At 40.6% G+C, this 26,691-nt stretch overlaps 1 protein-coding gene across 15 annotated transcripts in view; it reads right to left on the minus strand.

Annotated features, from left to right (window-relative positions):
* The window catches only part of Syne1 (spectrin repeat containing nuclear envelope protein 1), a 504,890-nt gene that overhangs the window by 80,416 nt on the left and 397,783 nt on the right, over positions 1-26,691 (minus strand). For all 15 annotated transcript variants that reach the window (XM_085842609.1, XM_085842616.1, XM_085842617.1 and 12 more), the window contains 12 exons: positions 19,899-20,072; positions 18,009-18,140; positions 16,463-16,659; positions 15,357-15,489; positions 14,820-15,002; positions 12,950-13,099; positions 11,794-11,970; positions 11,101-11,256; positions 6,669-6,824; positions 3,819-3,989; positions 1,881-2,014; positions 1,337-1,541 (listed from right to left, as the gene is read on the minus strand). In XM_085842609.1, coding sequence (XP_085698735.1) covers positions 1,337-1,541; positions 1,881-2,014; positions 3,819-3,989; positions 6,669-6,824; positions 11,101-11,256; positions 11,794-11,970; positions 12,950-13,099; positions 14,820-15,002; positions 15,357-15,489; positions 16,463-16,659; positions 18,009-18,140; positions 19,899-20,072 — 1,968 coding nt within the window. The remainder of the gene's footprint in view (positions 1-1,336; positions 1,542-1,880; positions 2,015-3,818; positions 3,990-6,668; positions 6,825-11,100; positions 11,257-11,793; positions 11,971-12,949; positions 13,100-14,819; positions 15,003-15,356; positions 15,490-16,462; positions 16,660-18,008; positions 18,141-19,898; positions 20,073-26,691) is intronic.

Below are 26,691 nucleotides of genomic sequence, written 5' to 3' on the forward strand. Positions count from 1 at the left end.
AAGAGAAAAGAGAAGAGAAGAAACCACGATGCACTAGATGTGGCAGTAAGGAGAAACCTTAGGTCATGTTCTCCTCACTGTTTTGTATATGTAAACATATCAAACTGAAGGCATGGTGCTGCAGTTCGCCTTTACTTATTTCTATGGAGGTCTTTGGCAATAGTCTATCTGTGGTCTCCTAATTGTAGCTACACCAGGGTTCAGGTGCTGGTGGGGTGTGGAGGTCAGAGATGGCTCAGGTGGACAGAGCTAAGGACCTTCTCTATCTCTCTCTCCATGGCATCTCCAGCCTGTACTTTATGAAACCCAACCATATGCCCATAACTGTGAGCCAGTGGGGGTTCCCTGTTTCTGGGTCCTATGGAGTAGTAACAAGATTACAAAAGACTTCTGCTCCTGATGACAGCTGGGGTTCCATCTGCACAAGATGTGCCTGAACAGTGAGCTTCCTTTCAGAGAAGAACAAAGGGCACCTTTAACCTTGACACAGATAACAACATGTGTCTTGGTTCTGAAACACTGAAAATGACTGCTCTTATAAAGACAAAAAAATTCCAACCAAAACGAAGGTTATCTTTATTGTAAACAATAACCCTGCCGCTTGAAACCCTTATTTAGACTGAAGGTATAAGCTTGAGTTTATGTGGGTTGTTTTATAACTTGACTACTTTAATAAGCTGATTTGGGAAAGCTTTTAAGCAGATCTTTGTAACAAAGATCATTAAAATAAAGACAAATAAGGACAAACAATAAGAGGTCCATAATGGGTGGAATAAGAGAAGGCCTTTCTCAAAAGCCCTAAGTAGGTTATTGGCAACTATGGAGGAAAGGGGAATCATATAAAAGCTATTAAAATGTGTGGCAGCAAGCTGCTGCTCTCTGCTGTTAAATACCTGAATGAAGCTATTGTCTGATGTACTGCAGCAGATAACAAATCTAAGTGGATGATTTTTTTTTTAATAATGTGGATAACTTTAACAGTTGATTTTTTTTTAAAGGCATGATTTCCCCCATGTGGTTGCAACTTACAGGACTATTTCAGTACAAACAGATAGCCTACATTTTCCTCATAGATTTATACCCCACTAGGGAAAAGTGGGAAAGGCAACTCATTTTTAAAAATAAAACAATGGGAAAGAAACTCACAAATTGTAAACACATGCAGGAAGGTTCTGTAAGACTAGGCTCTTCAGTTAATGGGGTGATGAATTTGGGATACACTGTCTCACAGATTTAGATAGCCCCAAAGCTCACATGCATCTCTACTAGCCCTACAAAACCAATGAAACTGAAGGCCACTGGGTTGGGCAAGTCCCAAACAAGTTCCTGAACATACGTTGCAATCCTGAATCCACTTGGTGACTTCATCATCAGCGATATCCTTGTTAGTGGCTGCCTTCAAGAGCACACTGGTCTGTTCCTCTTGTGTCTGGATGGCAGAGGCACACTGCTTTGAGTAGTCCTTGTATCTCTGCCAGAGCTGAAGGAGGGCCTTGCTGGAGTGCAGCTGTTCAGCGATCTCTTCCAGTAAGTTATTCCATCTGCAAGCAACGACAAGCACTTAGGGCAGATTCACATCTCTTACCAAAGGCTATCACTTACTATTTTATTTGTCTTCATCCTGGTTCATGTGAACATGGGCATAGCAAAGCAATGACTCATGTCTATTTAACATAATAAAGGCTAATGTGTCACATTCATATTCCAAGGGGATGAAAACTATCCTTGGGACTGTGGAAGTCCTGATCCTTCCTAAATGTCTTCTTTGTGGTTATTTTTCATTAAATTCGGTTTGTAAAAAGAAAAACAACCAAAGCATTAGTAGAGTAGACTCTCTAGATCTACAGCTGAGAATGCTGTAAGAGTAGGTGGTCCCATACCTCATATTGACTTCTTGCAGAGTACTGGAGAGGGTATCTGCCACAGGTGGGTGACACTCCTTCAATAGTTGGTTGGTGATAGAGCCGAATTTCTGTAAGCCTCCTTCCTGTTTTTCTAGTTCATCATGAAGATTCTGCTCAAAGAAAGAGAACCACATGAGCAAGTTTAAAATGGACAGGCATGCGTTACTCCACTGCTGTTAAAAAGATAACTTCTTATAGTTCTGTTCTTGTGACTGCATGAGAGAAGAGTCACAGCAACTGAGCCCTCTTATGCACATGGACTCTTCTTTAGAAGCCCATGAAGGATGTCCTAGCTTAGGGAAGATGCTGTAGCAGTGGTCCAGGTACTATCTGCCACACTGTGGCTCTTTTTGCCAAAACAAGGGTGCCAGGTCAGTAGCATGGGGAGTGGTTCTCCCAGTAATTGATGAAGAAGACAGCCAATCACAGCTTTTCTGAGGACCACTTCTAAGTTCTACCTCATGCAAAGAATTTTCCAGGTCTACATTTAAAAAAAAAAAAAAACTCACAGAAAGTAACTGTACATATCTGTAGGACAATTGAATAAGTGTTCAAAAACATTCATATCTGTTTCTATTGTAGGATGGTTAAGTTAATCTAATTAACAGACCATCACCTCAAATATTTAATAACTTTTGTCTAGCCCACTTCTTCTCATCCTTCCTAATGCTGAGACCCTTTAATATAGTTCCTTATGTTGTGGTGACTCCCAACCATAAAATTATTTTCATTGCTATTTCATAAGTGTAATTTTTTGCTACAATTATGAAACTGAATGTAAATATGTGTTCTAAGTTACACTGAGCTGCATGGAGAGACCCTGTCTCATGTTTCTGCTCCATGTTTCCCTGGAAATATTGTTTAAATGATAGCTTCAGTTTTCAGCAGAGAAGAAGTAGGCTATGAAAATACAGTACTGCTTACCAATATCTAATTGCTTGCAAATCAAAATATCCAAGGAATATGTGGTGTTGAATTTACTATGTGTAAGGTGAGTTTTAATGGTTCCTAGTAATTGCACAAGTACTTAAGATTTAAAGGAATATTTACACATTAAAGTCTTCCTTTTTCCCAAATCTACCTCTGAAAGGCATTCCCTTATGAAAATCCACCTAGGCGCTCAGCAATATGTCAATGCAGATGGGTAAGCAGAAGTAGTGGGGCTAGATGTCAGGAGACCCATGCTGGGCTCTAGCTGGGATCCCCATCCCTTGAGGACCTGCCCTGCTCCACCCATTTTCTATGTATTTTAGCCAAGAAGAATGAACAGTGACCAGTCAGTGTGGCACAGTGTCCAGATGAACAAGGCAGTGAAGACAGAAAGCAAGACCTGGAGATGAGCAGGGACCTAAGAAGTGACCTGGAGCTGGGTTTAAGGCAAACTCCATCAAGTGCATTCTGGGTGAACACAGTGTGGGTGGAGACACGCGTGGAACCAAATAGTGAGCGCTGGAAAGGAGGTGATTTGATGGTCTCCTTGGTCAAAGGGATCCCACCCATATGATTAAAACCTATGCTTGGAGTGTTTACCACCTTGCCTCTTTTTCTCTCTGTTTTCTTAGCTCCTTAGAAGATATTTGGAGAAGCAGGGTAAGAAAAGAAAGGGAACACATAAATGGTGAAGGCAGTGTAATCAGGAAGTGAATTTGGGTAGCCAAGCATCTCATAAAACATACTTGTAAGCAATTTCCATAACAGGTAGCTAGAAATCATTTATTTATATACCAGATAATCTAGTGTTTGCTACCCACAAGCAGGTTCTATTAAGTTAAAATCAAGCAAGAAAACTAATATGTTTAATACTTAAATGCTAAGAATGTTAAGGCACTATTTCAGGACCATATTTCTACTCACTAATTTATCTTTTTGTTTCCTTCAAGGGGAAGTAATGTTAAGATGCAATACTTTGATTACCTGAAGATTGTCGACCTGAACTTGTACAGCTTCGGAGGAACCTGTCAACAGACGGAATCGGGACAGGGAGTATCTGGCCTCCATGAGGTGACTGTTGATCTCGTCACAGGCTGCTTTGTGATTGCTCCACTGGCCAAGGGCTGAGGTCAGCTGGATCTTTAATTGTTCAACCTTTTGGAAAGAAGAACATGCATCATAATTTCATATAACTTAGTGTGACGGAACAGAAAAATGTTAATCTCTGAAATCCTTCATTGGAGTCCTAGGCTCTAAAAACAACAGGGAAGCACAGGCTGCTGTGCGTTGCCTAATGTGGGTGCTGGGAACTGCACCTGGGTCCTCTGAAAAACAAGTGTTTGAACTGCTGAGGCACCTCTCCAGCTCCAAAGGGCTAACTTTAAAATTTGAATAGTGTATATTCTTGTACCAAACAATGATCAGGTTTCATAGTGACATCTGTGTACAAGTCCATAATATGCCTTGATCAGACTGACTCCCCACAGCCCTCCCTGTACATAGTTTCCTCTAGCCCCTTTCTTTTCCCCAATAAGTCTCCCTTCTAATTCCATCACATATATGCATATATATGGAAATGTAGATTCCACACACAAAACTCTAACAAATGAAAAGCATGATCTTTTTCTGAGTCTAGCTTAGTAGATGCATGCCACATTTTTTATACACTCATATGCTGACAGACACCTAGGGTGGATCCATAACTTAGGTATTGTGGAGGTACATCAGTAAAAATGGACATGCAGGTATCTATGGCGCACATTGGCTTAGATTCCAAAGACAACAACTCCTGTGCATGCTCCTTCTCTGTATTTGTTGATTCCAGAGAAAAATCGTACTTCAGTCTCCAACATTTAAAAGCATATGACTTTGGATTTCTGCAGTTGCTCCTAATGTAAACACAGTCCTTCGTACATGAAGTAAGGAAGGAGAGGGTGGGGTGCTTAGGGGAAGAGCTCCGGGAATTAATTTGCATTTGCTTTCTCGGCTATGCTTTTTCCTCAACATAAAGGGAAAACTGTTGAAATCAATTGGGATACTATCTGATGGGCCACAGGACAAAGAAAGTGCTGCTTCAGATGTGAGGTCCAGGCCACAGGTTTGAGTGCGTGCAGGGCTGTCCTAAAGAGCCATAAAATAGACCGGACGATGAGGGTAGGTGATTGGTGGGCAGTTTTGCATAGCCCATTTCTTCTCTGCATTGTTGATTGTTTTTCACAAGGCAATATTCCAGTGACAGAAATGCCTAACTGATGATGATATGGTAAGCTGTTCCCAGACCTTTGTGGTGATTTATAGAAATGCATAAAATAAAATAGATTTAAAGCCATGTCAAAGATAATATGGGGCTAAAGGGGAAAGCTGCTCTGAAGTAGAGCCCACGGATGGTAGGAGTTGTCTAACATCTCTTTCCCTTGATAATATCCACTCCCCACAGTCCTTACTCACTTCTCCACTCCATGGCCCTATCCTTTTCCAAAATAGTCCCCTTTCTATGTACACAATGTGTGTGTGAATGTGTGTGTGTAAGTGCATGTATATGTATGTGTGTAAGTACATGTATGGATGTGTGAATGTGTGTGTGTGTGTGTGTGTGTATAAGAGCATGTATGTGTATGTATGTGTACATGTTGTGGATTCATGTGTGTGGGTGTGCATGCTTGTGCATCAGCATGTGGTGTGTGTGTGTGTATATAGCCATGTGCATATGAGCATGTGAGCATAAGTGCACACACGTCTGTCTGTTTGCCCCTCAGCTTCAGTTTGAAAGGTGTGGATAAGTAAGCATTCAGACACCAGTGTGTCAGGGTTCCACATGACCTTACATAGAGAGGCATAGTACACATTGTAGCACTTACCGTTCCTATTGGAAGATTCAACACACTCTTGAGTCCATTATCAAATGTCTTTACCTTTTACTGACAGAGACTGAGGCACACAAAGGAAAGTTATAGTATGCTAGGAGGAGGGAGCTGACAATCCAAAGTTTCTGCATTCAGGGCATGCCTATTGTGCTCAATAGTGAAACCAATGTGGCTAAGCAAAAAGACCTTGCAGGGCAGCAGCAGGAAACAGGACCAGAGAGACAGTGGGAAGCCTGGTCAGCACCCAGCTCTTATTCCATTCTTTATGGAGCAGAAGCAATTGTGGGATTTTCGACATGGCAACGCTATGATGTGACTTAATTCTGACTGGCTCTTCTGAGATGGGGACTGCTACGGAGATCATGGAAATCGTCCAAGCAGGAAATAAAAGGGCCATAAATCCGGGTGCTTGCAGTGGAGGTAGGTTGGAGCCTGTCTGTTCTGAGAGTATATCTGCCAACATTTTCTGATGAGCTTGGTGTAAGTATTAGAGAAAGAAAGGAAGGAAGAAAAGTGGCTTTGAAGGTTGCCTGTACAAGCAGTTGTGGCATGGCAGAGTTACTGGTAACTGAGTAGGTTTGTGGGGAGGGAACTGTGCCTTACTTTAGGCAGAGGAGCTTGAAATGCCCTTTGGTCACACAAAAAGATATCTCCACTAATCTCATGTTTCTCTTTCTGTCTCTATCTAGAACTCTGGGAGAGGTGAAGTGTGTGGATAGTCTCATTGGAGAATAACTGTACCTAGAAAGAAGGTTTGATCTGACTATGAGGATGGGTGCAATTTAAAAGAGTGATGTATATAATTCTGCTTATTACAGGAGACACTAGAAATTGAAAGATGATAATGAAACAGACTCAACAGTACCAAGAGGTGATGTAGAGATTTAATAATTATTTACTCAGTGACTTTTGGCAAACATCAACTCCCAGTTTCAGAGAGCCGGGAGTTGAGTGTCAGGAGCAGGCTTACCGTGTGATCTAAACTGGTCCAGGTCTGCCTGAGTTCTTGCAGTGTGCTCATGACACTGCCAGAGACCTCCTCCCTCTTGTTCTGAATCAATGCAAGGCCATTCTGCTCAATTTTCTCTACCTCCTTTTCTTTTGCTTTAATCAAATCTTCCAGTTCCTGAAAGATTAAAAAAAATATATAGTTATTTTAAATTGTTCTATTATGGAAGTCTAGGGTGCACTGAAATTGAGTCATTGTAGTTCCGTGTGCTAAAACCCCATACTAATCCAAAGAGATGACAATTCTCACGAGAGGGTCTGGACAGTGATGCTTCTCCCTATACTTAAATGTTTAAAAAAAAAAAAGAGGTCCTTTTATCCATAGTAAATTAGCATACCCTGAAAAATATAAAAACTGGTTATCCCGCAGATAAAGAAATGTCATTATATATCTTTTTCAAAAGGCTGTAACGAGTGAAATACATATCCAAAATTGCAATATGATTATATCCTTAAACCCAAACGTCATTTTTCTAAAAACCACATGGCCTAGCCTGTGACAGATGGCACCTGAGAGTCAGACATGGCTTTGCTGCTCTTTGGCTGTGTCACTTTGAGAAAGTGAGAAACTTTTAATAATTCTCAATTTCTTCAAATGGGAAAGATGGAAAAGAATAAGTATGATCTCTTTTTCCAAGGCTCTGATTCTAGGTGATTCTGAAAGACTACAGGCTTCTTCGTGTCTGAAATTCTCATTTTCTTTAGAAGGCGCTTTTGTAACTGCAAGAATAAAACGTTAAGAAAAGAAAAGTAAGTCGGCCAAAGGCTCAGAGCTCCTCCTGAGACCATACAGTATAGAGGGTCTGGGGCCACAGCGCCACACTTAAGAACACTGTCTGCTCTCCCAGAAGACAAGTTCAACTCTCAGCACCCACACTGTGGTTCAGAACAGTCTGTAACTCCTTGTCTGATGCCTCCTCTAGCCTTCATTAATAGCACCAGGCACACACATAGCATATAGATATGCACACAAACAAAACACTCAGACAGTTTTTAAAAGTTTATTTACCCAGCAAGTCCCAGGGATTCTCCTGTCTCTACCTCTCTACTGATGGGATTCTAGACAGCAACACATCCGCCTTTTATATGGATGCTGGAGATCCAAGCCCAGGCCCTTAATTCTTCTATAACAATTTACCAGCTCAATGATTCAAATATGGATTTAAAAAAATGTAGTTGAGTAGCTGTTGGTGAAGTGTTTATGCATTGTGCTTCTTTTGAAATTGTTATTATTCCCTTCATTTTTGTCTCTGCTGTGACCCAACTGTTTTTTTACAATAAGATTTCAAGCATACCATTGGCCTCAAACTCACCACGTAGCCACGGATAACATACCTTTCTGATCCTTCCTGCTCTACTTCCGAAACTTTGGGATTACAGACTAGCAGCACAAATTCCAACGTGTGAGGTCCTGGGAATCAAACTTAGGGCTTTGTACATGCTAAGAAAGTCCTTCTTTAACTAACCTCCACTCTAGCCCTCAGATGCTGCTACTTCTGCTTCTTCTTCTTCTTCTTCTTCTTCTTCTTCTTCTTCTTCTTCTTCTTCTTCTTCTTCTTCTCTCTCTCTCTCTCTCTCTCTCTCTCTCTCTCTCTCTCTGTCTCTCTCTCTCTCTTTCATTTATAAAATAGGGATAATAATATATCTTATGCTTGTCCCAAAGGAATAAAATTAATATATATATGAAATATTCTTTAAACTGTGAAAACTAGCTACATCATATTCAGCTACTTGGTAATCTGCCATGCTGCCAAGAGATTCTGTTTTTCCATCCTGAATTATCATGGAGCTAATTTTGCCATAGTGCATTAATCAGAAATTCATTTATTTGTTAGCTTAAGGAAATGATTGTTGTTTTATGTCATTCTCTCATTTCTACTTTTTGTCACTATTTTTGTGATTCCTTGAAAAGAATCTAATGATTACTGAGGTACCAGTTTCTTTATTCAGTATAGAAAACACAATTAATTCTACATTTTAAGATATTTTGAATGTTGTCTAAGGGATAAATAACCATGGGTGGTCACCTCAATTCATACTTAATGTGTAGCGTATTATATATATATATATATATATATATATATATACACATACACACACACTTATACTTTAGTATATAATAGTGAATTCCACAGTAATCCTTCCTATAAGATCCTAAAATTTAAACATGAGAATTAAATACATCCTCATCCATCCACAGTGGTAAACAGATGAGGTGTGGCTTACACATCTCATAAGAGCTTCCTGCCCCTGGGCACCTGGGTATATGTATGTGTAACCATGAAATGCAGGAGCAAACCAGGATTGTAATATATTTCTGTGCAAAGTAAAGGTGTGTTTGCCTTTCCTTTCCATAACAACTTTTCTGAATGGTCTGGTTCTGATCAATGGAGGCAAAGGCCAATCCTAACAGTCTGGAGCAGTAAATTATCCTCAACTTGGATTAATCCACAAACAGCAGTTTTAGTGTTGCATTCAATCAATAAATCACCTCTAAAAGAGACTGGAAAAAGAGTCAAGCTTTTTAAAACAAAACCAAACCTGAATCCAGCCACTGATTTGAGGACACTGGCTATAATTTCATGCTCTGGGCCAAAGAAACAATTTCTCAAAAATGACAATAAATTTTATCAAGCTTTGTAGAACTGCCAATTAGAACCGCCAGTTAGGCTATTGTGATTTATATATGATGTCCCAAAATAAGTGTGTGGGCTCCACGCTGGGCTTTTAGTTCTGAAAGAAATGGCTTTTCTTTTAAATCATGAATTGGCATCAGCATAGAGTTCTTTATCTCACAATGTAAGCTTTGTCTCTGACGCTGCCTGAAGTGACCCTCTGGGAGCCTAAGACTTACATCCCATGAGAAATAAAATTTGGCTGAACTTCTGTGTATTTTTCAGGCATCAATGTCTCTCCATTAAAAAAAAGGCATATATAGGAATAGAAACAAAGTAGCAAACACCCATTGCAGTTTTGGATTTGAACCTGTCTGACATTATTAGGTTTTTATTCATTTTGCTTTTAAAGAAGGATTCTCATGCAGTCAAAGATGGCTTCCTGATCCTCTTGCCTCTTGCCTCCCAAATTCTGGGATTACATGACTACACTCCACTGTTCCAGAGAACTGGAGTTGAGTTCTCTCATGACAAAGAGCTCGTGGGAGGCAGCTCCCAAGCAACTGTGACTCCAGGTCTAGGGGATATGATGCTCTCTCCAGCCACCCAGGCACACATGCACACACATACAAAAAGGCACACACGCTCGCTCGTGTGTGCACACGCGCGCGCACGCACACACCCACACACCCACCACACACACACACACACTCATACCTCATAATGGTAAAATCTTCCTTTGAAGGAAGAGAAAACAAGAGACCAAAGGACAGACAAAAGAAGGTATAATATGAATGTGGAGACAGAATCAAACCCTAAGGAGAATGCCAATAAGCAACCTTCCAGTAGTGAAGTGACCCTGACGGTGAGACCGGGCAACACTCATCTTGTTGACATTAACAGTTAGGGGTTGCCGTTTTAAATTAATGGAAATACTTTAACTCCAAGGACTCAGCAAAACTATCACTTTTCAACATTGAAAGCAAATTTTTGAAATGCTGGCTTACTTCTCAGATTTTAGAAATTTATGGCCTCAGTTGGAAGTGTCTTTGGCCTCTAAGCAGACACAAAATCCAATGAGAGCAGATGATGGGCAAGTTTTGTGTCCGGTCCTTTTCACATCCATCTTCTGATGGGAGGAATTCAAACAAAATGTTATTTAAAAGTGTTTCTCACTGGGCACAGTGGGTGTACTCATGTAATCCCACAAATTGGGAGGCAGAGATAAGAGAATCAGGAGTTGAAGGCTAGCCTTGGCTACATATTGAATTTGGAAGCCATCTTGGACTACATGAGAATCTTTCTTTAAAAGCAAAATGAACAAACAAAAACCTAATAATTTCAGACAGGTTCAAATCCAAAACTACAACCTTTCTTGGACCACCATGTGGCCTACCTTTTCTGAACTATAAGGTTTCCTGTGAGGGCTTAAAGATAAGGTCCCCATTACATGTGTCCTGAGCAGAAATCAGGCTGCTTAAAAAGGAAATCATTACTGTTTGAAATGCAAAGATGGAAAAGTGAGATTTGAAGGAAGGAGTTTCCCTGTAGGGAAACTTCTCATGGGGCTCTCCTTCTTCTGAGATACCCTGGAAGAAGATCTGGAGTTCATGCTGGTGGACAGAGATATATGCAGGTTCCATCCAAAAGAGAGACAGAACTGCTTGTTCAGCACGTGCAGTTATTACCAAGAGTCAGCTCAGAACCCTTGGAACCAGTGAGCCCTGCACACAGGCCTGAAGGTGCGAGGCAGCTCCCACGTTCCACCTCACGTGTTACCTGACAGTCCTTCAGAGCATTCTCAACAGAATTCCGATCGCCAAGTGGATGCTGCTCTTTCAGCTTCCTCTCCTGGTTTGCAAACCAGGCTTTCAGAGACTGGACACTGTTTTCATACTCTGACCATGACTCCAACAAGCCTTCCAACATCTGGATCTAAACCAACAGAAGGATGCAAGCATTCAAAATTTTTGTTTGAAAAATCAAATCATTGGCACAAAAATTACCCACTACAATTTCCTATGAGGTAAGAGTTCTTGGGAAGCAGAGGGATGTGGGAAGGACATCCTAAAAGAGTACCACATACTTGCATGAAAATGGCCTTGCAAAGTCCTGCACAGTAAAATTAAAATGTGAAAATGAAATTCTTGGAATACAGTCTGTTGTATATAGATATTTAGAAAATGAAGTTTATCAAATATCAGCTGATGGCTGATATAGGTAAGGAAGAAAGTAAAAGGAAGAGAAATGAAGAGGCATCTTTAAAAAAAAAATCAGACTCAGCTGTACAGAGGAAGAAAGCTTCAGAAGAGAACAAAGGGGACCTAAGATGTCCGGAGGTAGATCACCTTTGGGGGCTGTGGGAAGCACCCTCTGACTTCATCTAACTGCACTACTTTTCAAATGGTTTCCCGCCAGCCTTGGGCTGCTCTCAGGGTCCTTACCCAGATTAGGACAGGTCACCTAGCTTACCTTCTCTCCAACTCGACCTTGCAAGAGCTGCCAACTTTTATTCATTGCCCCAAGTTGCTCAGCAAAATCTGTCTTGTCACTGCGCTTGCTCTCCACGTCCTGACTGCTGATTTGGAGCACTGACTGGTTCACAAAGTCCGCCGTTAGCTGCTTGCAGTTAAGGTCTATCTTGAAACCCTGAAAGAGAGGCCAGAGACTCAGACGAGATGCTTCCGAGTATAAAAGGCTTAGTGTGTTTCCAGGAGTTGGAAAGCCTTGAGAACTTACATGTGACTGTTATCACTGCCATGACACAACCTGTGGTTCTTTACCTGATATGATAGGGGCTCAAGTATGTATTCCTGTATGTTTATAAAATTACACAAGGGGCTGGAGACATGACTTAGAGGTTAAGAGCACTAGCTTTTCCTCTAAAGGTCTGAGTTCAATTCACAGCCACCACATGGTGGCTCACAACCATCTGTAATGGGATCCGATGCTCTCTTCTGACACAGGTGTACATGCAGACACTATGCTGTATATGTAATAAATAAATAAATCTTAAGAATAAAATTAAACAAATATAAATAGTATATAATATAAATAGCATATGTATGATATATAGAAATGGGTGAATAATTATTTTTAATGTGTTATAGTTTGAGTGCATAATGTCCTTCATATGTCCAGGTGTTTAGGCACTTGGTCTCCAGTTCTGGATGTTCTCTGGAAAGGTAACCAAACCTTAAACAGTTGAAGCTCACTGGAGGGCCTGGAGGAAGTGCATGACCAAGGGCAGGCCCCAGGGGTTTATAGTCTGGCCCTATTTTCTGCTCTCTGTCTCTCTGCTTCCTGCATGCAGATGGATGAGGTTTGCCAGCCTCATGCTCCTGTTGCCAGGCATTTCCCTCCCTCACAAACTGCATCCCCACTGGAATTACTAGCCGCAATTAACCCTTTCTTTCCTAAGATGCTGTTGTCAGGGTATTTTATCACAGCAAGATAAAAATAACTAGCACACTGCATGTGTACTTTGTATTTGCATGGGCTTGCTTTTGAATGTCTCTGACTGTTTTATGTGCAGGGGATATACATTGGAAGTCCTGGTTTGAGTTTCTGAGCTCCTTCAAATGAAAGTCTAAGTAGATGAAAATGGAAATCTCCAAGTGTCCACTACCTTGTATTTCTGAAGGTATTCGTGGATGGCCTTGTAACCGATGGCATTTCTAATGTCCTCTTCATCCTTTAGGATGACACTTTCCATGAGTGAGATCCAACTCATTACCTCAGAAATGGCATGGCGGGAAGGCAGCTTGTCCATCTGGAGCTGTGAAGAGGAGACAGGATGGGTCCAAAACATTAAGGTTCAGATGCGACTCCTCTGAGCACAGTGGTCCTCCACCTGCCTAACACTGTGGTGCTTCAACACAGTTCCTCAGGTGCTGGGGACCCTCTTCCAGAAACCGATTTTTTCTGCTACCTCATTACTGTAATTTTACTACTGATATGGATTATAATGGAAACATCTGCATTTTTCAATGGCCTGAGGCAACCCCTATGAAAGGGTTGTTTGATTCTCCCTCCCTCCCACAAAGAGGTCATGATCTAGATTGAGAATGGCTGTGTTAATGGAAGAACCCTGCTTAGATTTCTACTACATACCAAGAGAGATAATAGTCCTTTATAGTTACCAGATCTCTGACGCTTGAAACCTCAGGCAAACACAATACTAGTTACCTAACGTTCACTCATCTGGCATTTCATACCATAAACATTGCATAAATATTAACTAATTAATCAAAACACCATCAAGAGAACATATTCTTACTTTACAGCTAGTTTTATGGGCTTGAAAAAAATGTAACTACAAAACACTCAACAGATGTACTTTCTTAATTACCTTGCAAAATCTCTGTATTGTGACTCAGGAATGCTAACAGAAAGCAGGGACAACACTACCCAGCAGGCAAGCTCTCATTTTCTCTGCTCTCTGGCACTCTTTAACAGTTATCCCCGAAAGCCAATTTCTACAGTATTTAAGATATACTCAGAATTCTGAATTTTACTTCACATGTCAAGCAATTATGCTCATCATGATTACAGTGATTTGCAGAAACAAAGCAATACTATCTAAATATGTATAAATATAAATTTCCTGGTATGTGGCTGGCCATGCCTATAACCATGGCCCTTTTAAAGGTTGAGGCAAGAGGATCACCACAAACTCAAGACCACCAGGGGCTACAAGGTTGAGACCCTGTCTCCAAATATATATAAAATTAAATATATATGACCTAATTCTATTGGGATCTGAAAGGAGAGAAAGATGGGATTGGTGGGATTGCTCCACTTTCCTACGAATCTACAGTTATCGAAGAGAAACAGCATGTGTGTTAAAAACATCTATCATACCTGCTCCACAGTGATGAATGTTAAAGAGACAAAAGATTGAAATGTTCTAGAGTTCCAGGAAAGTTAGACTTATTACTCATCAGAATATAGTCATGAGCTGAATAACAATGTCCCATGTGGTGCCCCAAATATAATGGAGGTTCCATAAAGTTATCCTAAGCTAAGGAGCCTGTGCCGATCTCTCAGCTTGTGTTAAGTGCTAATGTTTGAACAATGGCAAAATGGACCAAGGATCTATTTATCAGAACATATCCCTTCTGTAAATGATGCATGGCTGTTCTTATATTGAATAAAATACAGTTTCCTCCTTGAATATAAGATGGCAGGACTTTTAGAAATGTTATAGATTGTCACGTTTTTACCAGGTGTCTAGGTTTGCCCCGTGAAATGTCAGATAAACAGGGTCAACAATTTCAAGTCAAGTTTCCAACACATACAGAGAGAAAGAGGTGGGGGAGGAGAGAGAGAGAGACTGACTGCTTTAGGAAGAAATGCCATCTGATGTGGGATTTGTAGAAATGGTTCTGTTTTAATACACATTGCAACAGCAGAGAGAAAAGACAAGTTCCTAGATAATTCTAATTTGCAAGGAGCTTATATGCTGGAAATCAAACAAGCCAGCCTTCTCTCCGTACCTGATGGAGCTTCTCCTGTACAACAGGAATGCCTGTCAGTAGGTCAGTCCACTGGCTGTCCATGCGGGACAGCTCAGCACGCAGGGCCGCTGTGTCCACTTTTTTTAACCGAAGAAGCTGATTTCCTGTGCTTGTGACTGACGACTTGAGGGCAGACTTGGCATCTACTTCTTTAGAGAACTCCTTTTAGAAAAAGTCACAATGTTCAGTTTAGGACTAAATGGCTGGGGCTTTTCCTTTAAGGACAGAGACCAACCTAGAGCACAGAGCACTTCTACGTACGGAGGGCTCTTGTCAGGTGGAGCTCTTTGGGGACAGTCAAAGGCACCACACCTTTACACTCAAGTTAACCCATCATGGGAAAGGCAGTCTGGAGCCTACTCATCTGCATTAGTTAGTACAGATACAAAGCCAACCCGAGCCGTCTGTGTCGATTTAGCTTTTCTATGTTTGTTTCTAGCTGGCTTCCTATACAGATCCATGAGTCTGGCCTGAGAAGCGAAATGAGAACCTAACGCCTTAGGTCCTCGGACTTACCAGGAAAGCACTGAGATGATCCCGGACCATTTCCAGTTCTTGTGGAACCGTCACAGACTGCTGAGTCCAAAATGCCAGCCTGTCCTTAGCGGACTGCAGCCAGTGGATGAGAGCTGCAGCTTCACTTTGGTATCTGTAAGCACATTCAAGACTCAATTAGTGAAATATTCCATCTGCATTGTCTGCTGTCAGGTAAACAAGAACCCCAAAGGATTCGGAAGGAAAGGATACAAGGCTGATGCCTTTTCTTTTCTTTTAATATGTATAGCTTGAGTCTGTTCTGGACTTCAGCATCCCTATTGCTAAGCTGAAACATAAGAATATCTTTCTCCTCGAATTGGGAAATCTTGGGTCATGTTTGAAAATAAAGGTGTTTGAAATAAAAGGATGAAGAAAGAGTGCTTCGTTCAATGAAACTCAAATGTCTGCCTCCTTGAATACTCCCCTTTAGGACTTCAGGGCGAAACATTGCCCCAGGCATGTTTGTCGAAGGCTTAGGCCCCAGTTGGTGGGTACTATGTGGGAAAGTGTTTGAAATCTAGAAGAATTAGAGGAGACTAACAAGAGAAGGAGGGCATACAGAGCTATCCTTGAAGGGTACCATGTCTCTGACATGTGCTCACACTTGCACATGTGTGTGCACATGGGCGCGCGTGCACACACACAAACACACCCCGTTCCTGGCAGCTCTAAGGTAAGATGTCTTTTCTGTCATCTGTTCTTGCCACGACACTATTCTGCTCCAGGACCCAACACAATATTTTGGGCTTACTTTGGCCTGAACCTCTGAAAAGTGAACCAAGATAAATATTTCCTTCTGATAAGTTGTTCGTCACTCACAGCAATGACAATCTAATTCAGTGTTTCCCCTGTCTATAAGGCTTTGCAGGAACTAGACAAGGAGGAGGGGGTACAGTGTCAGCTGTATTGGACCCTGTTCTCCTTGCCAGTTTTAACAAGAATCCCATCAGGATCCTCTGGTGTCTTTGTTTTCTAAACTATGCCCTTGTCTAAATATGGAGATCTTTTTCAAGCCCAGTATCTACTAGTCTTAGTAATATACCACAGAAATAATCAAAACACAGACCAAATACTCATCCCGTTACCTGGTCCAGTGTTTCAGTATGGTCTCCAGTCTGTGCAGCTCCTTGGATACTTTGTTCGTATTACTGAGCCAGTGCTCGCCCAGTTGATTTAGCTGACTTTCAAGCTCTGAACAGCTGACAGACATCAGAAGTCGCTTCCCATCATCCAGTGCTTGGTACAGTTTGGGCTGGTATTCATTAAGGCTGGATTTTAAATGCTAAAACAATTGATGACACTGGCTTAAAAGTTTGACTTAGTGCAGCTTTTGCCACTGAGCATTGTAATTCCTCTGATATCTACAATGTTGGCATTGTGTGTTACCAAATGTAAACTCTCTTCACTCTGCAGCTCTGAAAACTTGAAAACGTATCAAAATATAGACGTTCTCCTTTTAATTTGTTAGGAACTTTGGACATGTTTATAGCTATCAAGCTAAAATATCTCTAAAAAAACTGTGACATCAATCTAAAGTATAAAAAGTGGTTGGTAGAAGTTTGGTGAAAATGCCTTGAAAGGTTTCAAAATGAGATCACTAGTTCCATATGTGCTATCTATTTGTCATCTATTTATAATCTATTGTCTACCATCCATTATCTATTATCTATCTGTATAACTATCATCTTTCTCAATGTATCATGTATGTCTATCATCTATTTTAAATCTATCATCTATATCTATCTCTATCATCTATCTATCTATCTATCTATCTATCTATCTATAATCTATCTATCATCTATCTATCTCTATCATCTATTTCTAGCTCTCTAACATTTATATATCACCTATCTATCTATGTATGTATTATCTATGGTCTAACTTTATCAACTATTTATCATCTAGTTGTTGTCTGTTGGTCTGTCTATCATATTTATCAATCTATCAACTATGTCTACTGTCTATCTATCTATCTATCTATCTATCTATCTATCTATCTATCTATCTATAATCTATCATCTCTATCTCTATCATCTATCTAGCATCTATATCTATGTATCTAGCATCTATATCTCTCTCATCTATGTATCATCCAACTACATATGTACCTATCATTTATTATCTATCTTCTATCACCTATCTATTGGCCTATTATCTATTTCACAGAACTAAGAACCCCTACCTCATGGCAATGCTTGTCAAGAAAGCCTCTACCCTTGCTGCTGAGTGGTAGAGTACAGACCAAGAGGTGTTGTTTGTTTGTTTGTTTGTTTGTTTGTTTGTTTTAATAAGAACTTCTGATTAAATCCAGTGGATCATACACACACACAAAAGGCATGAAAGTAGGAGGAACCTTGTAAGAAGGTTTTAGCCTTAGATAGAAGGAAATAAGAGAGGGCAAGTAGAGCTGGGGCTAAATCTTATTGTGTAATATATTAAACCATCAAACAGTAATAAAATACATATATACTATGAACAATACAGACACAGTCTATATGTGCCATGAACTTCAGCAATTTTAAAGTAAAGAATTGAATGAAGTTTATCACAAACTTGTTTAAATTCTGTTAAAAGTTTCTAAAGGAAATGTTGTCATTAACGGTGCTACCCAGGCACCCTTGGAGTTCAGACCTGGTAGAGATTTGTCCTTTCCACCAGTCTGTCCTCACTCTCTTCTACCAGGCCCACACTTGGGATGCTGTTTTCTATCACCTCCAGCTGTCTGCTGAGCTCCTGGCGATTCTCATCCAGATGGGACCACAGCTACAAACACAACAGTAATTAATGGAATCACAGTACTAGGGAAGAAGATCACAAGTTCGAGGACAGCCTGGGCTAAGCAAACAAAACCAAGCAACCAGCATACAAAAAGAATAGCGTTCCCCCATGTGTGTGAAATTTGTACTTGTGAGATAGTCTGCTTTAGGAATCTTTAGCAGGTGTTTGAGGAAACGAGTGATGGATCTACAGCAAGTGATGCAATGCTGGCCCTCAAAAGTGTGCAACCCCATCCCTCTCTCAATGTGTGTGTGTGTGTGTGTGTGTAAGAGATCCTGAAAGTACAAGATGAGTGAGGGGAGGAGTCAGAGGAATGGAAATTATATAAATATAGCATTTGTGGATAACATTCTCAAGAACTAAAACAAAATTAAGTTTAAAAAAAGAAAGAAGAAAGGAGATACAACATAACTTCTAAAACTTAAGGAAAATGAGAAGATTAAAGGACGTGGGCCAGTTTAGGGCAACTGAACTAAGTATTAGCCAGGGGAAGGAACTGATCTACCAGCAATTTTCACAGGGTTCTGTGGCTAATTACTTAGCTTCTATGGACTACTTATTTGGTTTTCAAGGTCATATGTTTGTGCTCTGAATCTAGGACATTAGCTTGCAAACTCTTTCTACAATGAACCACATAGTAAATATTTTCAGCTTTGTAGATTATTTAGTATCTATTGCAACTGGTCTTGTCTGCCCATTGGATGAAGGCAGTTGGAGATTAACAAGCAAACCAATAAAACTATTATACTCAAATAACGTTTACATAAAACAGGCTACATTTTGCCCAGGGGCCAACTTCTGTTCCAGAGTCTGGGTCCTGTTAATAAACGGCATCCTTTTTTTCCTGATTATCTATAAGATCTGGTATTTCAAAGGCTGTTTGCTTCTCTGTAGAGACATCATTCTGCATTCTGAAGTCTGTGTTCTTGTTCCCTCATTGGACCACTGTCTCACTGAGGACAGTCCTGGGAACATGTTTATATTTCCCTTGCCTGGGAATCTGGTGGCAACTTCATAAATGCTGAATAAATAAATAAATAAATATTTGATTTCTTCACTTAAAACAAATAGGCAAATGCAAGTGAACAGAACAAAGGAATGGAATTTCTTGGACAGAAGATCAAATTCCTAAATGGGACTAAGAACACTGCTTAGAGCAGCTGCGATCTTGAACCTTTATTTCATTATTTTGGTTCAGAGTTTCTGGGCTGCTGTTTTGCTTTTTAATTTTTAATGACATGCATATGTATGTATACACTCACATGGGTGCAGGTGCCCACAGAAGAGTTATGGACCTCCCGATGGGGTCCCTAAGACCCACACTCATGTTCTCTATAAGAACAACAAGCACTCTCTTCTTACCCGCTGAGCTATCTCTTCAGCCCCCTTGGCTGGCTATTTTACAAATGAATCTTCCTGTTTTTGTTCTCAGACCATAAATATTTGTCCCCAGGCTGTCCTCTGGCTTCTACATTCCAGTGACAGGTCTTACCACAAGAACAACTGCATAGATAGAGCCAGGGATATGTAATTTCCATATTTCATACTCCTAATTAGGGTTTTGGCTTGAAACTCATGTCTGTGAGCATCTTCACACATACTCTCTAAGGTTGGGATTCATCCAGCTGACTCACATTACAATGTATCACATACTGAATATAAACGGAAACCCACCACCCCAAATGAGGGAACCCAGGTAGTTCCATGTTGCAGTCAGAAAGACAATGACTTGGGCGGTCTCACCTCTAGGATGTACTCAAGCTCCACCCCTCTCTTGTGAGCCTGCTTCAACACAGCAGAGGCCTGAGCCATGCAGTCCGTATGGAACTGAGTTTCCTTCACAGCTGCAAAGCCAACGATTTTTCTGAAGAGTATTTCAGTCAAAATCATGTGTGATTCCAGGCCCTGGAAGTATTCCTGTAAGTTTTGTCAGGCAGAAGGAGATCAGCAGCTCATTTGGACATTAGCTCTAGATAAGAACTCTTTCAACATCGGAAGCTGATGGAACACAGTTAACATAAGGGGTGTATCATTCCCCCGACTCCCCCCTCCCCCTGCTGAACCAACATGTTAACAGGCCTGCCATCAGAACAGGCACAGTGTGCTTCCTACAGGGGATTCCTGCAAAGTCTAGGCTCTGAGCTCCTAACTAGCCTTCCCTCTTGATCCTACTCATGTACGGATGGTTCTTCACTATGCTACAGACACAAGTCTCCAAGACAAACCCTTTCATCTGTGACTAGTTGATAAAGGAATGTTCCCTGCTGACATCTTGTGCATAGGGACACTGACATCAGAGACACAGACACTGACCATCCCTGCCACACCACTGGCCTCCCGTGTCTCTTGAATATACTAGTCTCCTCATCCTTATCTTCAGATCTGCATGCCCTCTGTTTTTCTTGAGATGATTTCTTCTCCTACCATGGCCGGGCTTAAGACCTACTCTTCCCAACTTACAGGCTCTTTCTTTGCCTTGCTTATGGTAGATTACTAAGCATGGCTAGGCATATAATAATTTGTTAACAATGATTTTCATTTTCCCTTGTATTTTATTACCTTGCAATGGAATTGTAACCACTGCATAAACTTATTCATTTCAGATACTACCTTTTATATAAATAGATCCTAGAAGATGGGTATAAGCCTCATTCTACCCCAGTACTTAAGCCCAGGACTATGACTGGAACTGGATGAGTAGAAATTGGTAAAAACAGCTGGAATTGAGCTCTTATTATTATTATAAATGCTTTACCCAACTCATGTCATCCGTATGGCAATTCTGAAGGTCTACGACATATCTGTCATATAAAAGTGACAGCATTGAGTCATTTGCTCTATGTAGCTAGCACAAGGTCACCCAGGTAAGTAGGGCAGAGTTGAGGTTTTTTACTCCCCACATTTTTAAAATTTAGATATTTACTTCATTTATATTTCAAATGCTATCCCAAAAGTCCCCTATGCGCCCACCCCTGCTCCCCTACCCACTCCCACTTCTTGGCCCTGGCATTCCCCTGACTGGGGCATATAAAGTTTGCTAGACCAAGGGGCCTCTCTTCCCAATGATGGTCATCTAGGCCATCTTCTGCTACATATGCAGCTAGAGACACGAGCTATGGGGGTATTGGTTAGTTCATATTGTTGTTCCACCTATAGGGTTGCAGACCCCTTCAGCTCTTGTGTACTTTCTCTAGCTCCTATATTGGGGGCCCTGTGTTCCATGCTATAGATGACAGTGAGCATCCACTTCTGCATTTGCCAGGCACTGGCAAAACCTCACAGGAGACAGCTATATCAGGGTCCCTTCAGCAAAACTTTGCTGGCGTAAGCAATAGTGTCTGAGTTTGGTTACTGATTATGGGATGGACCCCCGGGTGGGGCAGTCTCTGGATGGTCCATCCTTTGGTCTTAGCTCCAAACTTTGTCTCTGCAACTCCTTCCATGGATATTTTATTCCTTATTCTAGGGAGGAATGAAGTATCCACGAGTTGGTCTTCCTTCTTCATTTTCTTGTGTTTTGGAAGTTGTATCTTGGGTATTCTAGGTTTCTGGGCTAATATCCACTTATCAGTGAGTGCATATCAAGTGACTTCTTTTGAGATTGGGTTACCTCACTCAGAATGATATCCTCCAGATACATCCATTTGCCCAAGAATTTCAAAAATTCATTGTTTTTAATAGCTGAGTAGCTTCCCAATCTGTTGGTGGTCTTTTTGTCTTATTGAAAGTATCTTTTGCCCCACAGAAGCTTTGCAATTTTGTGAGTTCCCATTTGTTGACCCTTGATCTTACAGCACAGGCAATTGCTGTTCTGTTTAAAAATTTTTTCCTCAGCCGGGCGTGGTGGCACATGCCTTTAATCCCAGCACTCGGGAGGCAGAGGCAGGCGGATTTCTGAGTTCCAGCCTGGTCTACAGAGTGAGTTCCAGGACAGCCAGGGCTACACAGAGAAACCCTGTCTCAAAAAACAAAACAAAAAAAACAAAACAAAAAATTTTTTTCCTCTGTGCCCATATCTCTGAGGGGTTTCCCCCACTTTATCCTCTATAAATTTCAGTGTCTCTGGTTTTATGTGGAGTTCTTTGGTCCACTTAGATTTGAGCCTTGTACAAGGAGATAAAAATGGATCAATTCTCATTCTTCTACATGCTAGCTGCCAGTTGTGCCTGCACCATTTGTTGAAAATGCTGTCTTTTTTCCACTGGATGGTTTTAGCTCCCTTGTCAAACATCAAGTGACCATAGGTGTGTGAGTTCATTACTGGGTTTTCAATTCTATTCCATCGATCTACCTGTCTGTCATTGTACCAGTACCATGCAGTTTTTATCACAATTGCTCTGTAGTACAGCTTGAGGTCAGGCATGGTGATTCCACCAGAGGTTCTTTTATTTTTGAGAAGAGTTTTTGCTATTCTAGGGTTTTTGTTATTCCAGATGAATTTGCAAATTGCCCTTCTAACTCAGTGAAGATTTGAGTTGGGATTTTGATGGGGATTGCATTGAATCTGTAGATTGCATTCAGTAGGATAGCCATTTTTACAATGTTGATCCTGCCAATCTATGAGCATGGGAGATCTTTCCATCTTCTGAGATCTTCTTTAATTTCTTTCTTCAGAGACTTGAAGTTCTTGTCATACATATCTTTAACTTCCTTAGTTAGAGTCTCACCAAGGTATTTTATATTATTTGTGACTATTGTGAAGGGTGTTGTTTCCCTAATTTCTTTCTCATCCTGTTTATCCTTTGTGTAGAGAAAGGCCACTGATTTGTTTGAGTTAATTTTATATCCAGCTACTGCGATGAAGCTGTTTATCAGGTTTAGGAGTTCTCTGGTGGAATTTTTAGGGTCACTTATATATACTATCATATCATCTGCAAAAAGTGATATTTTGACTTCTTCCTTTCCAATTTGTATCCCCTTGATCTCCTTTTGTTGTTGAATTACTCTGGCTAGGACTTCAAGTACTATATCGAATAGGTAGGGAGAAAGTGGGCAGCCTTGTCTAGTCCCTGATTTTAGTGGGATTGCTTCCAGTTTCTCTTCATTTACTTTGATGTTGGCTACTGGTTTGCCATATATTGCTTTTATTATGTTTAGCTAAGGGCCTTGAATTCCTGATCTTTCCATGATTTTTATCATGAAGTGGTGTTGGATTTTGTCAAATGTTTTCTCAGCATCTAACATCATGCGATTTTTGTCTTTGAGTTTGTTTATATAGTGGATTACATTGATGGATTTCCATATATTAAACCATCCCTGCATCCCTGTGATGAAGCCTACTTGGTCATGATGGATGATCGTTTTGATGTGTTCTTGGATTCAGTTTGCGAGGATTTTATTGGGTATTTTTGCATCGATATTCATAAGGGAAATTGGTCTGACATTATCTATCTTTGTTGGATCTTTGTATGGTTTAGGTATCAGAGTAATTGTGGCTTCATAGAATGAATTCGGTAGAGTAGCTTCTGGTTCTATTGTGTGGAATTGTTTGTGAAGAGTTGGAATTAGGTCTTCTTTGAAGGTCTGATAGAACTCTGCACTAAACCCATCTATCTGGTCCTGGGCTTTTTTTGGCTGGGAGACTATTAATGACTGCTTCTGGAGATGGGACTGTTAAGATCATTAATCTGATCCTGATTTAACTTTGGTACCTGGTATCTGTCTATCAAGTTGTCCATTTCATCCAGGTTTTCTAGTTTGGTTGAGTAAAGCCTTTGTAGTAGGATCTGATGAGGTTTTAGATTTCCTCAGGATCTGTTGTTATATCTTCTTTTTCATTTCTGATTTTGTTAATTAGGATACTGGTCCTGTGTCCTCTCCTTAGTCTGGCTAAGGGTTTATCTATCTTGTTGATTTTCTCAAAGAACCAGCTCCTGGTTTGGTTGATTCTTTGAATAGTTCTTTTTGTTTCCACTTGGTTGATTTCAGCCCTGAGTTTGATTATTTCCTGCTGTCTACTCCTCTTGGGTGAATTTGCTTCCTTTCATTCTTGAGCTTCTAGTTGTGTTGTCAGACTGCTATTGTATGTTCTTTGTAGTTTCTTTTTGGAGGCACTCAGGGCTATGAGTTTTCCTCTTAGGACAGCTTTCATTGTGTCCCATAAGTTTGGGTATGTTGTGGCTTCATTTTCATTAAACTCTAAAAAGTCTTTAATTTCTTTCTTTATTTCTTCCTTAACCAAGTTATCATTGAGAAGAGTGTTGTTCAGTTTCCATGTCAATGTTGGCTTTCTATTATTTATGTTGTTATTGAAGATCAGCCTTAGTCTGTGGTGATCTGATAGGATGCATGGGATAATTTCAATATTTTTGTATCTGTTCAGGCCTGTTTTATGACCAATTATATGGTCAATTTTGGAGGAGGTACCATGATGTGCTGAGAAGAAGGTATATCCTTTTGTTTTAGGATAAAATATTCTGTAGACATCAGTTAAATCCATTTGTTTCATAACTTCTGTTAGTGTTCATGTGTCTCTGTTTAGTTTCTGATTCTAGGATCTGTCCATTGGTGAGAGTGGGGTGTTGAAGTTTCCCACTATTATTGTGTGAGGTGCAATGTATGCTGTGAGCTTTACTAAAGGTTTTTTTTGTTTTGTTTTGTTTTTGTTTGTTTGTTTTGTTTTGTTTTTTTAATGAATGTGGTTGCCCTTGCATTTGGAGCATAGACATTTAGAATTGAGAGTTCCTCCTGGAAGATTTTGCCTTTGATGTGTATGAAGTGACCCTCCTTGTCTTTTTTGATAACTTTGGGTTGGAAGTCAATTTTATTAGATATTAGAATGGGGAATTGAGTCCATTGATGTTAAGAGAAATCAAAGAAAAGTAATTGGTGTTTCCTGTCATTTTTGTTGTTAAAGTTGGGAATTTGTTCTTGTGGCTGTCTTAGTTTTGTTAAAGGATTGCTTTCTTGCTTTTTCTAGGGTGTAGTTTTCATCCTTGTGTTGGTGTTTTCCCTTTATTATCTTTTGAAGGGCTGGATTCATGGAAAGATATTGTATGAATTTGGTTTTATCATAGAATACTTTGGTTTCTCCATCTATGGTAATTGAGAGTTTTGCTGGGTATAGTAGACTGGGCTGGCATTTGGGCTCTTAGTGTCTGTATAACATCTGTCCAGGATCTTCTGGCTTTCATAGTCTCTGGTGAGAAGTCTGAAGTAATTCTAATAGGCCTACCTTTATATGTTACTTGACCTTTTCCCCTTACTGTTTTTAATATTCTGTGTTTATTTAGTGCATTTGTTGTTCTGATTATTAGGTGTCAGGAGGAAATTCTTTTCTGGTCTAGTCTATTTGGAGTTCTCCAGGCTTCTTGTATGTTCATGGGCATCTCTTTCTTTAGGTATGGGGTTTTCTTCTATAATTTTGTTGAAGATATTTGCTGGCCCTTTAAGTTGAAAATCTTCATTCTCATCTACTCCTATTATCTGTAGGTTTGGTCTTCTAATTGTGTCCCGGATTTGCTGGATGTTTTGAGTTAGGATCTTTTTGCATTTTGCATTTTCTTTGATTGTTGTGTTCATGTTCCCTATGGAATCTTCTGCACCTCTCTCTTCCATCTCTTGTATTCTGTTGCTGATGCTCACATCTTTGGTTCCAGATTTCTTTCCTAGGGTCTCTATCTCCAGAGTTGTCTCCCTTTGGGTTTTCTTCATTGTTTCTACTTCCATTTTTAGAAGGTGTTTTGGGTTCTGATGATGCCCAGTGTTCTTGGTTTCTGTTAGTAAGATTCTTACATTTGCCTTTCACCATCTGGAAATCTCTGGTGTTAATGCTCAAGCTGTCTCTGGCTAAGAGCTTGATCCTCCTGTGATTCCTTTAGCCTCTGTCAGCACTCCTGGGCATCCAACTGTCTCCTGAGTTCCAGTGGTCAGAGCACTTTCTGTAGGCAAGCTCTCCTCTTCCAGGGCAAGTGTCCAGCAGTCTGGAGCTCTGATACACCTCCTGAGTTCTGGGGTGAGAACTCTTCTTGTAGGCCAACTCTCCTCTGGCAGTGAATGTGTCCAGGGGTCTGGGTTTCAGCTCTGCCTCCTGGCTGAGGATGAAGGCCTGATGGCACCCTGAGCATGGAGAGCACTCTGGATCCCTTAGAGGTCTCCGCTGGGATCAGAAGGAAGATGGCAGGGGTGGCCCTGACCGGAATCAGAGTTGAGGTTTTAATTCCTATTATATGACTGTAAGTTTGTCCCCACCAAAGCTGTAGAGGTCTCCCCCAAAACATAGACTAGATAGTAAAGGATAGGTTGATTGTCATCAACAGTACCATAATTGTTTTGTTGTGCCAGGAATCAAGATCAGTGCCCAAGAACATTAGGCAACCACTCTACCCATGAGGTATACCAGCAGCCTATGTCATTTTGTTGTTTATTCTGAAATAAAACTCATGTATTCACTCCGGCTCAACTTGCTCTTTAGCCGAGGTAGGTCTTGAACTTGAAATCACTCCTGCTTCCATCTCCCAAGTAGCTGGGATTACAACACAAACCTGTGACATCAAGCCCATTTTAGAACCATTATTTTAACCAATCATCAGTTGAT

The sequence above is a fragment of the Mus caroli genome, unplaced genomic scaffold (assembly GCF_978045245.1).
Source record: "Mus caroli unplaced genomic scaffold, Mus_caroli_1 scaffold_9, whole genome shotgun sequence".
Lineage (NCBI taxonomy): Eukaryota > Metazoa > Chordata > Mammalia > Rodentia > Muridae > Mus > Mus caroli.